Source organism: Zeus faber (assembly GCF_960531495.2).
Source record: "Zeus faber genome assembly, chromosome: 7".
Lineage (NCBI taxonomy): Eukaryota > Metazoa > Chordata > Actinopteri > Zeiformes > Zeidae > Zeus > Zeus faber.
Window position 1 is genome coordinate 26,028,859 of NC_137203.1, and position 14,310 is coordinate 26,043,168.

Sequence of the window (14,310 nt, forward strand, 5' to 3'; positions counted from 1 at the left end):
ATTCCAAGGACCATTATCATTCATTATGCAGACGCTTACCCTTGCTATATCTAAATGTAAAATTCCAAACCGATTCTCAATCCCCTTAGCAAACAACATCGACTAATTTTACTCAATGTAATGCCAAATATAGGTATATATTTTTTTTTTATCTGCATACTGTATATAACCACAGAAGCCACTGTACAGCACTGTCACATTGTTGGTGAACATCTGCATTGTTGAACCTGGTAACCTGGTGACAATACATTTTACACGGATCAACAAAACTGGTTACCTTTGTCATTTTAAGAACCCTCTCCCTAGAAGATGTGATGTGGAATGAAAACAACAATATCATTTTTAAAATTCTTTAAAAAAACGTCTATTGTGCAATGAATAAAGTACTTGAATACGTACGTGAATCCAATGAGGAACGAATTTCAATTATATATACAGTATATCAAAACGGGGAAGTAAATCTGAACTAATCTGAAATAACAGACAATAAAACATATATGAACACCAGACCTGCCAACCGTGGGAGAATCATTTGAGTACCACAACAGTTTAACAGGGAGACCCTGCGGCGTTGTATTTACTGCAGCTAAATGACTCGATCAGTTATTCCCACTGTAAGTGTCTCGTAACCAGGATAATCACATGTGAGCTACTATGGCTAACTATATACAAATGCATCTCATTAGGATATTAAGGAAAGTTACCGAACATGCTTACCAACTAGAGATGCACCGATTGCAATTTTCCTAGAGATGCACCGATTGCAAATTTTCTTGGGCGATTCCGATTTTTTTCTTTCCAAATCTGACCCTGCCGATTCCGATCGATTCTGATTTTCATTCAATCGTATGTTCGTAATAAAATATTGACTTTTAAATAACTTTTACAGTGTCATCTGATCATTTAGAGTTTATATCCGTGATCGAAGAAATACAATTTTCTTATCATTTAGTCTCATTGGGTATATCATCATGAGAGCACAGCTGCACATACAGACTACCACTGCAATTTTCAGTTACCACAATAGTGAGATTGCTGATTTGGACACTGTTTATTATTGTTCATTATTCACTATGGAACAATAATAGAACATGAAACAGTTCCTGAGTTCCAATAAAAACATGGAACGGTCACTGAGTTTGAATAAAATGGGACTGTCACCCAGTTTCAATGAATGCAACCTGTAACTGGACACAACATATAACTGACATGGAAATGTCCAGTTCAAACTTCTAACGAAAGTCTATTTCACTTAAAAGTGCAAATCTAACTCTATTATATTTATACGGTACTTGCCACTCCAAAATAAATTGCAATCATTGCAAAAAAGAAAAATTCAATTATAATAAATGGCCGACTCTGATTCACTGGAACTCACAGTGCATTAAACCAACTGAATCAAACGGAACGACTCGTTTCACTGAGTGACTCGTCCAGAACTGAGTCTCAAAAAAAGAGTCAAACTTTTCAGTGCACTAGGAACAACCAGAGCAGGCGCTCCGCTGCAGTGACATCGATAAATACACAATCTGCACAAATTCGAATATTGTCAGGCGAGAAAATATTTATCCAATCTTCGTTTACCTTGAATAGCTTCCAAACAGCCGACATTCTTTCTTTCGCTCTTTTTGAGCGTCAACTACGTAATTACGTTACATCACGTTCTCAGTGGGTTTGAGTATTGCTGTATCGGATGTGTAAATTTGACCGGCACAGAATCTGAAAATATATCTGATCGTATTTTGTACTCTAATTTTTACTCATTATAGTATATATATATATACACACACACACACACACACCCACCCACACCCACACCCACACGCGCACACAGTCTTTTTTGTATAGTTTAAGCTGGCATTTTGTACCTACATATTTTGACCAAGAATTGCGTGGTTGGTACACAAGGTGTGTGCAGGTTGGCAGGTCTGTAACACTGTCCAAAACATTCTAAAATAATGTGGGAATATTTCAGCCGTCCTCTGAATAGGTCTCAGGCAGAGAGTAGGATCCAGGCCGTCCCCAGTAATCCACGGCTCGAACCCTGTAGACACCACTAACGTCCTGGTTGACTGTCAAAAAAAAACAAACAAAGACGGTAATTTAACAGCTCAAAAATAACCCTAGAGTGCATCTGCTTATTGCTCTCCGTCACCCTAATGTAGTAGTAATGTCATAATGGGAAATTCTTACCAGGTGAGTAGACATATGCAGTAAAAATAGTGTCCTGCACATTGATGCGGCGGAATTCCTTCAAGTCTGTGGAGAACTCCACTTCAAATGTCTGGATGCATCTACGGGAACATAACAATGTGGACTTCTAAATGAACACTTATCAGTTCACATTCAAAAACAAAACAGTGAATCTTGGTTTTGTATGTGCCACTGTAGTGTACATTGATGGAATTCTGCACTTTAAACTAATTTTAAAGTTGAACTTGGTATAAGCTTTTTTGGCCCATTTACCTGTTTTTTTTTTAGGTCCCAAAAAGCTTCGTACAGTGTGACCAGTTTGCTTCTTTTATTATTTTTTTGGAGGCAGCTCCACTAGTTTTATGCGTTACAATTCACATTTAGGCCTAGTTAGGAATGGACCAAGGCCAAATACAGGGTTCATTTTAGCATTACAAAACAAAATTCAAAGACTTAAGTATTTTTAAGCACTATTTTTTAATTTTCAAGGACATCACTCAAAACAAATCAAATTTCAATGTGATCTCAATTAAAATATAATATAATCTCAATATAATTTATTATTATTTATTTGTATATCTATTACACAGTATATCTACATGTATATATCTATTATTAATGTCATTGTCATCTACATGAAGTCTTTTTATGTTTTTCTCCTGGCCCAATCTGTGTCGTTAAAGCAAATCTGGAAATGTTTTATCACCTTATGATTTGAATAACAAAATATCACAGGTTTTGTGTCCCGCATGTGCATATCAAGAGACCCCACACGGGGTCGTGACCCCAAGGTTGAGAATGTCTGGCATAAATTGTTCAGAATAAATAAAATGCCTTTGATTTACAAATCTACATCCTTCACAATCACAGACCAGTTCAGATATACTAGGGGCACCTACTTGGAGTCGACACAGTGATCCGACCACACGATCAGGACTTCGTCTTTTGTGATCTTTATGAATCGCAATCCGTTGACCTGGTCGAAATATGTCATCAAGAGCACAGCATATAACTCCACAGAAATAGTAACAGCTGAGAATTCACTTTTTCCCCTAAATCTGCTGTGAATGTAAAAATCTGAAATTATCTGTGTACTATATATACAGCATATAGAATGTATTTTTTGGTATTCTGACCTGGTCAGGCTCAGCTTTGGGCTGTGCACACACATGGATGAGCAGCACGGAGGGCACAGGGAGCTTGGCCCTCAGGGTCAGAGTGTCCCCCGCAGGCACAGGCCAGGGGCCCTCCACACGGGGGTCCTAATGAAACACACAGCAAGGATGGAGGTCTTCAATTACAATGTATGTTGCACTGTATATACACCAATCAGCCACAACATTAAAACCACTGCTAATAACCACTAATATTCTGTAGTTCCCCCTCGTGCCACCAAAACAGCTCTGACCCGTCGAGGCATGGACTCCACAACACCTCTGAAGTTGTCCTGTGGCATCTGGCGCCAAGATGTTAGCAGCAGATCCTGTAAGTTGCGAGGTGGGGCCCCCATGGATCGGGCTTGCTGTTGCAGCACATCCCACAGATGCTTGACGGGACTCTAACCCCGGCCACCCACATGATGTAGAAGAAAATGTGATTCATCAGACCAGGCCACCTTCTTCCATTGCTCCATGGTCCAGTTCTGACGCTCACATGCCCATTGTAGGCTCTTTCCGCGGTGGACAGGGGTCAGCATTAGGCTTGGGCTGATTTACGATTGAATTGTATATCAGCGATCGACTCCATCGACTGACACTGATGACTGACAAAAAAAAATCTGAGAAATGAAACATTGTAAGTGCGGTTTACCGTGTTTTGAAACTGGAGCAGAGAGAGAGACGGAGAAGGGGGAAGAGGAGAGGGAGGGAGGGAGAGAGGGGGCGGAGGCTCTCTCACTCTCCGTTCAGAGCATTCGAGTAACCACTGGTGATCGGGTCTCACTTCCCCTCTACAGTCCCGTACGAGACTTTGAGGGGCAGGTGCTCAAACAGAGCAGCACAGCGGAGCCGCTGTGCGCACATCACAGGTGCGCCGAGGTTTAAGGTTCATGAGGGAGTCCTTATGAATATATCTTGCCCAGTCAGTCCGCTACCTCGACACCCATTAATAAAAAAAAAACAAACAAAAAAAAAAAACACGTCTCATAAGAAGGGCACCTTGGGGTCCATGGGGCACCCTCGCCCCCCAGGTACCTGCTACTCAATATGCAAATCTTGTGATTATAATATAGCAATATAAAATGTGATCTCATAGAGAAAGATTTTGTTTTATTTAGTTTCCTTCATTTCTTATTTGTAGGGAAAAAAGTAAATGCCTTGCCCATGCCTGTCTTTTAATTTTAGATCTATTTATTTTCGTTTGTTTCCTACATATATCCTACATACATGAAACAAATTTTTTTTTTTTTTTTTTTTTTTTTAAACACAACCGAGGTAAGTGACTGTCCAAGTTCTTACTCCCTACTGTTAAAAAAACAACACTGTCGGGACGCACATCTGCCCCCCAGTGATCGGAGATTGGAATTTTGCACTAAAGCCTAGTAAGCATGGGCACTCTGACCGGTCTGCGGCTACGCAGCCCCGTACGCAACAAGCTGTGATGCACTGTGTGTTCTGACACCTTTCTATCATAGCAGCTTTAACTTTTTCAGTAATTTGTGCTGCAGTAGCTCTTCTGTGGGATCGGACCAGACGGGCTAGACTTCGCACCAAGCGCATCAATGAGCCCATGGGCTCCTATGACCCTGTTGCCGGTTCACCGGTTGTCCTTCCTTGGACCACTTTTGGTTGGTACTAACCACTGCATACCGGGAACCCCCCACAAGACCTGCCATTTTGGAGATGCTCTGACCCAATCATCTAGCCATCACAATTTGGCCCTTGTCAAAGTCGCTCCACTTTGTTCACAGAAATGTAGTTTCATTAACTAATTATTGGACCAGTTAGCAAGCAACATTTTTTAATCCAAAGCTTCTTTGGATACTTAGGAATTACCCCAACTGCTATAGTGGGGTGTGGCTAAGAAAGTATAAGAAATATAGCACTTTTTAAAAAGGTTAGTCACCAAAAATAACAAGATATTCAAAATAATATTGAGGAAAAACAGAGAAAGAAAAGAAGCAAAAACTGGTTTTAATTTGGTCGACTAAAAGTAAACAAAATCGAAAAAAAACAAAAAACGTGCCTAAACAAAGACTAATACTGAACTAACCAAGTACTTAACTAACTTCCATAGAGCCCTAGAGCAATACTGACTATTACCAAAATCTGGTTATTTATACACAGTGTATTGATATTTTTGATATTGATCTGTACCAGACCTCGGCGCTCCGGAGCCGTCTGAACTGCTCGGCTGTGGGGAAGTCCGGGCTGCCCATGCTCTGCCACAGCGCGGAGGGATTGGTCACGTTGTTGTCCAGGTAATATGTGACATAGACGAGGCCTGAGGACGAAGAGGAGACATTTAATGATTAAGACTGAAGTAAAATCTCTATTAAACTATTAAAAAAAAAAAAAAAAAAGGGACCGTGTTGGCAGTAGGGTCATGGAGACCTATCTTGCAGCCTGCATGGCATTGTTGACAAAGACCAGGAGGTGAATTCTGTGGTGGAGGAGGCTGCAAACATTTGGCCTAGCAGTGCGTAAGGTATTTGCCAAAATGCTCATGTTCATTCTCAGAGGGGAACACTTGCAGTTCTGGGAAAGGCACAAACGTGTGCTGTGTGAGGACTTCATGCGCAAGGCAGGTGTGAATGAGCCAGATTAAGTTATTGTAAGTAAAGTGCTGCTCGAGCTGAAGGACCACGTTGAGAGGCACGGCTTTACGCTGAGTAAGAACTTTGGCCTCCCTGAGCCTGATCCAGTTTAGGTCCAACTTTCGCATTCCCTGCATACTCCAGCATAAGACAGACCACAAGATACCCAAGCTTCAGACTCACATCGCTGAGACAGGGGACCTTCTCAATGACGAGCAACATGCACAGTAGTTGTCAAGACAGTGATGGACAGTGTGGAACAGGGACATGGCAAGATGACTGCAGTTGATGCAAGGGGTGGGACTGGGAAAACATTCACATTGTCCCACATCCTCAACAAAGTCTGAGCACAGGGCAAGTTAGCCCTTTCAACAGCTGCAAGTGGCATTGTGGCTACTCTCCTAACTAAAGGGACCACCTTTTATAATAGGACCAAGTGCCCTCTAATACTCATTGACTAGTCCATTTGCAACGTGAGCAAAGATGACAGCACTACGGCACTCATCAGAATTACGCATGTCATGGCGGTGGAAGAAGTGTCAATGATGGATCACCGGATCATACATGGATAGATCATACATTCCAGGATAAGCCATTCGGTGACATCACGATGGTATTCAGCTGTGACTGGAGGCAGATCCTTACCGTCATGCCACATGGTGGCCGCACTGAAATAGTAGGAAGGTGCTTGAAAAGCCCATACCTGTGGAGGAATGTGGAGATTCTCCATCTTACTGAAAACATGAGGATCACTCAGGCTGCTGGAAAGCAACAAGATGAAGCACATTTTCCCAAATTACTTCTGGACCTTGGCGAGGGCAAGATTCTTGTGATTCCAGGAGAGGGTGAATTTGCTGTCGAGCTCAACGATCGCTCACTCTGCGGTGTCGGCAGTTTCTTGTGGGACCCTGCTTTGCCATGACCGTGAATAAGTCTCAGGGGCAGTCGCTACACCGTGTTGGGGTGTACAACACAAGAGACTTGTGTGTTCTACAGGGGTACTGCACAGGAGACTTCTTCAGCCACGGTCGGCAGTGTTGGCAGATAAAGCAGGCTTTGCATTCTTGCTCAAGATGAAGAGACAAAGAAGAAGTGCCACTTTCTCAACAGTGTTGTTTAGGAAGAGTATCGTCAGTATTATGCTGACAAGATAAAGGCATGTAAATCTAAAAGATTTAGAGACAGTCCGCATAAACAGTCGATTTTGGTTCAGAATTAAGCGAGTAACAGTTGTTTTTCTAAAGAAGTCTGCATCTCTCAATACAGATTGTGTTTGTTTACTAGCGGATCTTGACAGCAGCAACATAGCACAACCTACCGTAAACTAATCATTGCGCTTCAGAGTAAAACACTGCACACACCTGTCTTGTCCATCCTCTTTTAACTGCAACTCTGCATTGAGAGTAGAATAGTGGCAGTAAAACTGTATTTAGCTTTACGGGTCACATGCGTGCTGAACTTTGGGGGGCAATCCGTACAGATCACGGATCAACTACGTTCCATTACACCACTAATTGAATAGTATGCATCAACCATAGTATGCATCAAATAATATTCATGAACCATTGTATGCATCAAATAGTATGCATCAACCATAGTATGCGTCAAATAATATTCATGAACCATAGTATGCATCAAATAGAGTGGGAAAAAGGAGCACCTATGCAAATGAGACTATATCTGGTGAAAGTACTATGCATATGCTGTATTCACTTAAAATAATCTTCAAGTAAGTAAGTGACTAGAGAACATCACCCAAAATACAAAAAGCAGACCAGACACAAATTTTAATCAAACCGCACCTTTCTGCCCAGCCAAACCCTTCAGGGATACGGTGACATCATCGGTGCTGTTGGAAGTTCTGTTGTCGTCGCTGTTGTAGACCAACATGGCCACCTGCCAGCCGTCTGAACCACCCGCCACCGGAGGCTGGTGAAGGGTGGCAAGAACCCCCACCGTGCTGCCGTTGGCCCCTCGGGAGCCTGAAACGTCAGCCTGGACCTGGGTGTCTCCTGAGGATTGAGGAAGGATGTTAGAAATTTAACATTGACAACAATGAGAGAAATGTAATTTAATATGATTGACGGTCACTATAAATGGATACCTGAAGTAACACTGTTATAACACTGTAGACTGTAGTAATAACTTAGTAAGGGTATAATAATATATTTCCTGTGCAAAGAATTGCACTTTGTATGTTCTGTATAGTTATGTATTTGGCGATTTCTGTTCTGGATAATTGGCTATTTTCATTTAACTTTATTTATTAAGCTTTTTATTTGTATTTATTAATTATTTTTTTATTTTTTTATTATTATTATTTAATTAATCTATGTATTTATCTATTTATGAATTATATTGTCAGACTGTTAATGTTTTTCATGCTAATTGTCTGTACGGAAACATCAATGTGCACATCAATGTATATACACAAAGCTCTAAAATGACTGATTTTACAGATTGTAGAACTTCAGGGGCTACTCACCCAGCAGCGCCAGCAGCCCCATGACGGTGAGGACGGGCTTGCGGATGAGCTGCACGTAGGGTGGACGGGTGTTGTTGACCTGGAAGCGGGCGGTCAGCGTGCGCTGGACGAAGGCGTGCGGGTGGTAACTGAGAAAGGCGTTGTCGTTGCTCAGCAGGGTATAGTTGATGCTGCCACTCCCGCCCGCCACAAGGAGGTCCTGGTGCTGGGCAATCACCTGAAGGGAGCGAGGGAGGGTAAAGTCAGATGAGGCTTAAAATGCTTCTTTTGAGTTATTTAGTGATAGTGATAGATCAGTGGAAGTGATAGATAGATAGATAGATAGATAGATAGATAGATAGATAGATAGATAGATAGATAGATAGATAGATAGATAGATAGATAGATAGATAGATGACATTTCAGTGTCACAGCAGCTTGCATCAAAATAGGCAATTATATTAATAACAATAACATAATAACAACACAAATTGAAAAAAGAAAATGGCCACATGAAATAAACCTGAAGATCACCTGAAAGAATTGGTAATATGCAGTAAAGCTTAGGATTAACGCGAAGATAGAAGATATGGAATGTACAATAAATAAACCTAAATATAAACCTAAGATAAACAATAAAACAAAACATTGGCTATTACAATAACCTACTGATAGACAAGTGTAAACCTAGAATAAACAAAAGTAATTAAATAAGCCTGGCAAACAACAATAAGCAAGAAGAACCGCCAATTTACACCGCAATATATACTTAGAATTAAGTAGAAGAAAATATACAATAACCTAACCATAACCAATAAAATCAACTTAACAATAAGCCAGAATAAATAAGCTGAATGAACAATGAATAACAGAAAACCAGCAAATATACAATAACCCTAAGGATCACCAATAAATAGCAATGAACAATCAATCTGGTAATATACAATAAACTATATACAGTAGCCAATTCGACAACATTTCATATGTGGGTTTTGGATCATCAAAATTGAAATAAAATAGATTAAGATACATTCACATTTCTACTGCAAACACCATTTTTCCCTATCAACCAATGTGTCATATTTTTTTATTTTCCTTTTCTTCTCATGGCCCTCCTGTGCCATCTCCGGACGTTACCTTGACCACCATCGCGGCGTATGTGGCGTCGGCCCTCCAGGCCTGGGGCGTGGCCCAGCCCACCAAGGGGTCGGCCTCGTCGTTGTAGATTGGGTGGCTGCGGAACGGCGGGAAACGCTCCTGGATCTCCTGCACCGTCTGGATCTCCTGCTGCAGGATGGGCAGCGACGAGCCGCCTCCCTGGAGTCAAGGAAAAACATTAGCATTTCACATTTCAGAATATTATCCAATATTTAATATCGGATAATAACATTATAATAATAATGTTATATATATTATGATATTTCTGAATTTTAACCTGCCAAACCACATAATTATATAATTATTGGTGGCAAATTCTCATGATTATTGGCTTCCCGATACAAATTACACACCAGGCGGATCAATTGATTCACATCGATCGTTTTCCCCTCAATTCAGATTATTAATGCTTTACACATGCACTTTATGAATGATACAAGTGAAGAAAAAACAAGGATCAACCTAAATCCTTTCTACAGTTTCTCTACAGTGTCTTTGGTGTCTTTTGCGTTGTTTGCCACATCACACACACAAACACACTTGCCATGTGCAGTATTCATTAATTCAATTATTCATTTTAATTCAACTAATTAATTACTTTACTTAAATTCATTATAGTTAATGACTAATTTCATATAAAGTAACAAAGTGAATTCTCACATTTCCTCCTGGACGAAAAAATAATAATATTCTGCTGACACCAAATTTGTAATTATGTATAACTCGTTTGCACAAATACAAACTGGTAAACCTGAAAATGGTCGACAGCGAAGCACCCAGCTACTTCCTAGTAGCAGTGATCGCCCATCCTACCTTCTTGTGCAGGGCGATGTAGTCCAGCCGGACGCCCGTCTCCCCCGTGAAGTAGTTGGTTCCGTTGTGGCAGTGCTGCAGCAGGGCCCAGCAGTACGGCGAGTGCGGGGGGGAGTGGCATGAGTCCCCTGGGCCCCCGAACCTCAGGGCCCCGCTGGCCGCCCGCAGGCCCTCTGAGCAGGCGTCATAATAGTTCAGGAACCCTGGAGGGAAAATGTAGAAGATTGTATTGAGGTTTAAGATGATACTTTTTTCACTAGAACAACAAAATTATATAGAGATAAAATACATCATTGGGACTATTATGGCAAAGCTCTGGGTTGATAGTACCTTGAATGGACACGGTGACATTGTCAAAATCGTGGTTGTTGGGTTCATTCCATGTTTCAAAGTTCCACTGAGAGACGACGCCCAAACCATACTTGTCTGCAGAGAAGGTAAATGGCAGATGAAAATGGCAAATGTTTGAATTTTTTAAATAATTTTACATATACAACATTCTGTATATTTTTATATATCTGACTATTTCTATTTTTGTGGCTATTTGTATATAATTGACAATTTGTATTTCGTTTTTTCCTTTACACTTTCTATTACATATTATTATTAGTCAAAATGTTTTCAGACTTAAGCTTTTTTATGCTAATGGTGTAACGTGGTGTAGTGTAACATACCCAATTTCTAGTATATGAAAATATGTAAAATTAATTCCGTCAACGCATTTTTTTGGATTCCCGATTTGACAAATGTGGAAAAAAAAAATCATTAAATGAAGACCTAATCTACTTTCAGTTAAACCAATCTCAATTGAAAGGATGAACAATCCACGGTTAACTCACCAATGTACCTCCTGGCGATGAGGTAGATCAGCCTCCTCCACTCCACCACCTGTCCCTTGTCCTCAAAGTCCGTAAAGTAGTTGGAGATGCTGCCCATCAGCTCAAAACCTTACAGCGGGCCACATATATGACAGTAATAGACGAAAATAAATAATACAAAATAAACAAGGATGCACAGGAAAATAGCAGGAGGATGTGATACCTGGTGTCAGGCCATTGTTCCACAGAAGCTCTATCAGCTGATCCAGATGGGTGAAGTTGTACCGAGGTCCTCCTTCCACATCTCTAGAATAATCAACAAATGTGCAAAAGAATTTGACAGATGAACATCTTGAGGCATCTTTTGTCAAAATGTTGCATGAGGATAATGCTTTAAAATTACATTAAACCATTTTGAATTTTCACTATTTCCCATTGCATTCAACAGCAGTCTAAATGCATTGTGTGAGACTTAAATGTTTGTGGTCCATATTAGTTTTGCACTGTCCCTAATACAATGACTCTTACTTTTATTGTGATTTACACCTTCTGTGTAAAAAAAGTCAAAAATTAAAATTTGTATTAAGTAAAAATATAATTAATATAATGAAAAAATATTATAAAAAATATAAATATAATTAACACATACATTGATGAATTATTATTATTTAATATTTATAGAATTAGTAAAAAGTGAAACTTTTCCTAGATTTCTGTCGCCGCACTTACTGCGCTGTGACCAGCTCCAGCATCCAGTGGATCCGGACCTGCTGGATCCCCTTGTGGGGCACCGAGCCCACGTAGGCCAGGTTTAGCTCCTGGTCCTGGCTCAGGTCAAAGCGGTGGGCCTCCGTGTGGGGCAGCGGGGGGCTAGAGACACAGAGACAGAGAGAGACCGAGAGAGACAGAGAGAATCAGAGAGAGTCAGACATTGTTATCTGTGGGGATCTCAATGCCAGGACAGGTGGAAACATCCCCTCTCGGATATGCCCCCCCCAAACACACCTATGACAAAGCAACAAACAAACATGGATGACAGCTCCTTCACCTCTGTCGTTCGCTGGGCCTGTGCATAGTCAATGGTAGACTTTGATGGGACTCTTACAGTAGGTACACCTACGGCTCATCTCTGGATAGCAGTACAGTAGATTACTTCCTCACTGACCTCAGCCCAGTGTCTCTCAGAGCATTCACCGTCAGCCCACTAACACCCCTGTGCGAGCACAGCAAAACCAAAGTCTACCTAAGTAGATCAACATGCAACCATGTTTGAAAAAGCTACAAATGGAAGGAAGGTAGCTTGGAAATCTACCAAAACGCTATTAGGCAAACACAAGTCCAGTCACTCCTAGACCGGTTTCTGGAAACAACCCCTTCAATACAACAGTGAAGATGTAAATAGGGCACGAGAAAAAAATCAATGATATATTTGACATTTCAGCCTCCTTATCAAACATAAAAGGCATCAAATAGAAACCCCAACAAAAATAACAACAAAGTCAAATTGTTTGACAATGAATGCAAAAAACTCAGAAAGCCATTAAGGAACCTATCTAACCAAAAAACATAGAGACCCAGACAACCAGAACATACATCTTCACTACAGTGAAACATTAAAACAGTATAAAAACACAATAAGGACAAAAAGAGACCAACACGTTAGAAAGCAGTTACATGTTATTGAAGAATCCATAGATAAAGTACCTTTATCTTTATCTTTTATAAACAAACCACTTCTGGGACAATTCGAACCTTATAAATAAACAAAATCATGAGGACCTAAACATCCAAGATGGAGGTGTATGGGTAAACCACTTCTCCAATCTATTTGGTCAAATAGAGAGGAATAAACAGCAACAACACATACAAGAAGAACTACAACGTTAAGAGTCAACCATAAAAGACTATCAGAAACCACTCGACTCCCCAATTACACTAAAACAAATACAGAACAAAATAAAATCATTGGAAACCAAGAAGGCCTGTGGTATTGATTGCGTCCCAAATTAAATGATCAAATTCACAGACCTCAGCTCTGGGATCTTCTCCAATATTTGGAACCAAGGATTGATAACACCACTACACAAAAGCGAAGACAAATATGACCCCGATAACTACCGTGGCATCTGCGTCAACAGCAACCTCGGGAAAATCCTCTGTATGATCATGAACCAGAGACTGCTACAACTCCTGACTGAAAATAATGTCCTGAGCAAATCCCAAATTGGCTTCTTACAAAATAATCGCACAACAAATCATATGTTCACCCTCAGCACCCTAATGGACAACCAATGAAAAAAAAAACAAAAGCAAAATATTCTCCTTCTTTGTTGACTTATAAAAAAACCCCAAAAGATTCTATCTGGCATGAGGGACTGCTGTATAAACTTTTGGAAAGTGGTGTCGGGGGGAAAAACCTACGATGTCATAAACTCCATGTACACAAACAACAAGTGCGCAGCGCACTTTCCCCAGACTTCTTTCCCCAAAGCCGGGGGGTCAGACAAGGAGGTAGCTTGAGCTCAACCCTCTTCAACATTTACATCAATGAACTGGCGAGGGCATTAGAGTGGGCTGCAGTGCCTGGCATCAGCCTAGCAGATACAGAAGTCAAATGCCTACTGTTTGCAGATGATCTGGTGGTCCTGTCCTCGACCAAAGAAGGGTTACAACAGCAGCTTGATCTTCTGCACCAATTCTCCCAGACTTGGGCCCTGACAGTCAATCTGACCAAAACAAAAATCATGATATTCCAAAAAAGGGCCAACGTCCAAAACCACACACTTCATTTCTTTCTAGATACTGATGCTGTAGAACATATAAAAAACTATACCTACCTGGGCCTGAACATCAGTACCAACTAACTAACTTCAACAAGCAGTGAACAACCTGAGAGACAAGGTCAGAAGGGCTTTCTACTCCATCAAAAGGAACATCAAATTGGACATTCCAACTCAAATCTGGCTTCAAATATTAGACTCGGTAATGGAACCCATTTCACTATATGGTTACGAGGTCTAGTGTCCACTCGCCAACCAAGACAAAATGGGAAGGAACACCAAATTGAGATGCTGCATGCAGAATTCTGCAAATCCATTCTCTGAGTACAA

General features: G+C 40.7%; 1 protein-coding gene across 1 annotated transcript; it reads right to left on the bottom strand.

Annotated features, from left to right (window-relative positions):
• Positions 1-290: 290 nt before the first annotated feature.
• Positions 291-11,329, bottom strand: idua (alpha-L-iduronidase). Its single transcript, XM_080003162.1, has 11 exons — positions 11,222-11,329; positions 10,713-10,808; positions 10,383-10,585; positions 9,549-9,728; positions 8,433-8,649; positions 7,750-7,959; positions 5,513-5,634; positions 3,330-3,455; positions 3,093-3,169; positions 2,194-2,294; positions 291-2,072 (listed from the first exon to the last, which is right to left on the bottom strand). The coding sequence occupies exons 1-11, from the start codon at positions 11,316-11,318 to the stop codon at positions 1,972-1,974; spliced, it is 1,530 nt and encodes a 509-aa protein (XP_079859288.1). The 5' UTR covers positions 11,319-11,329; the 3' UTR covers positions 291-1,971.
• Between the last annotated feature and the right edge of the window lie 2,981 nt (positions 11,330-14,310).

What these genes read in the sequence shown, in the direction of transcription:
- idua (XM_080003162.1), bottom strand. Translation starts at nt 11,318, where the DNA reads ATGGGCAGCATCTCCAACTACTTTACGGACTTTGAGGACAAGGGACAG. An exon ending in GGGTTTGGCTGGGCAGAAAG is followed by an intron (nt 5,635 to 7,749) that starts GTGCGGTTTGAT and finishes CTTCGTCCTCAG; the next exon opens with GCCTCGTCTATGTCACATAT. An exon ending in TGCATATGTCTACTCACCTG is followed by an intron (nt 2,073 to 2,193) that starts GTAAGAATTTCC and finishes TTTTTTTGACAG; the next exon opens with TCAACCAGGACGTTAGTGGT.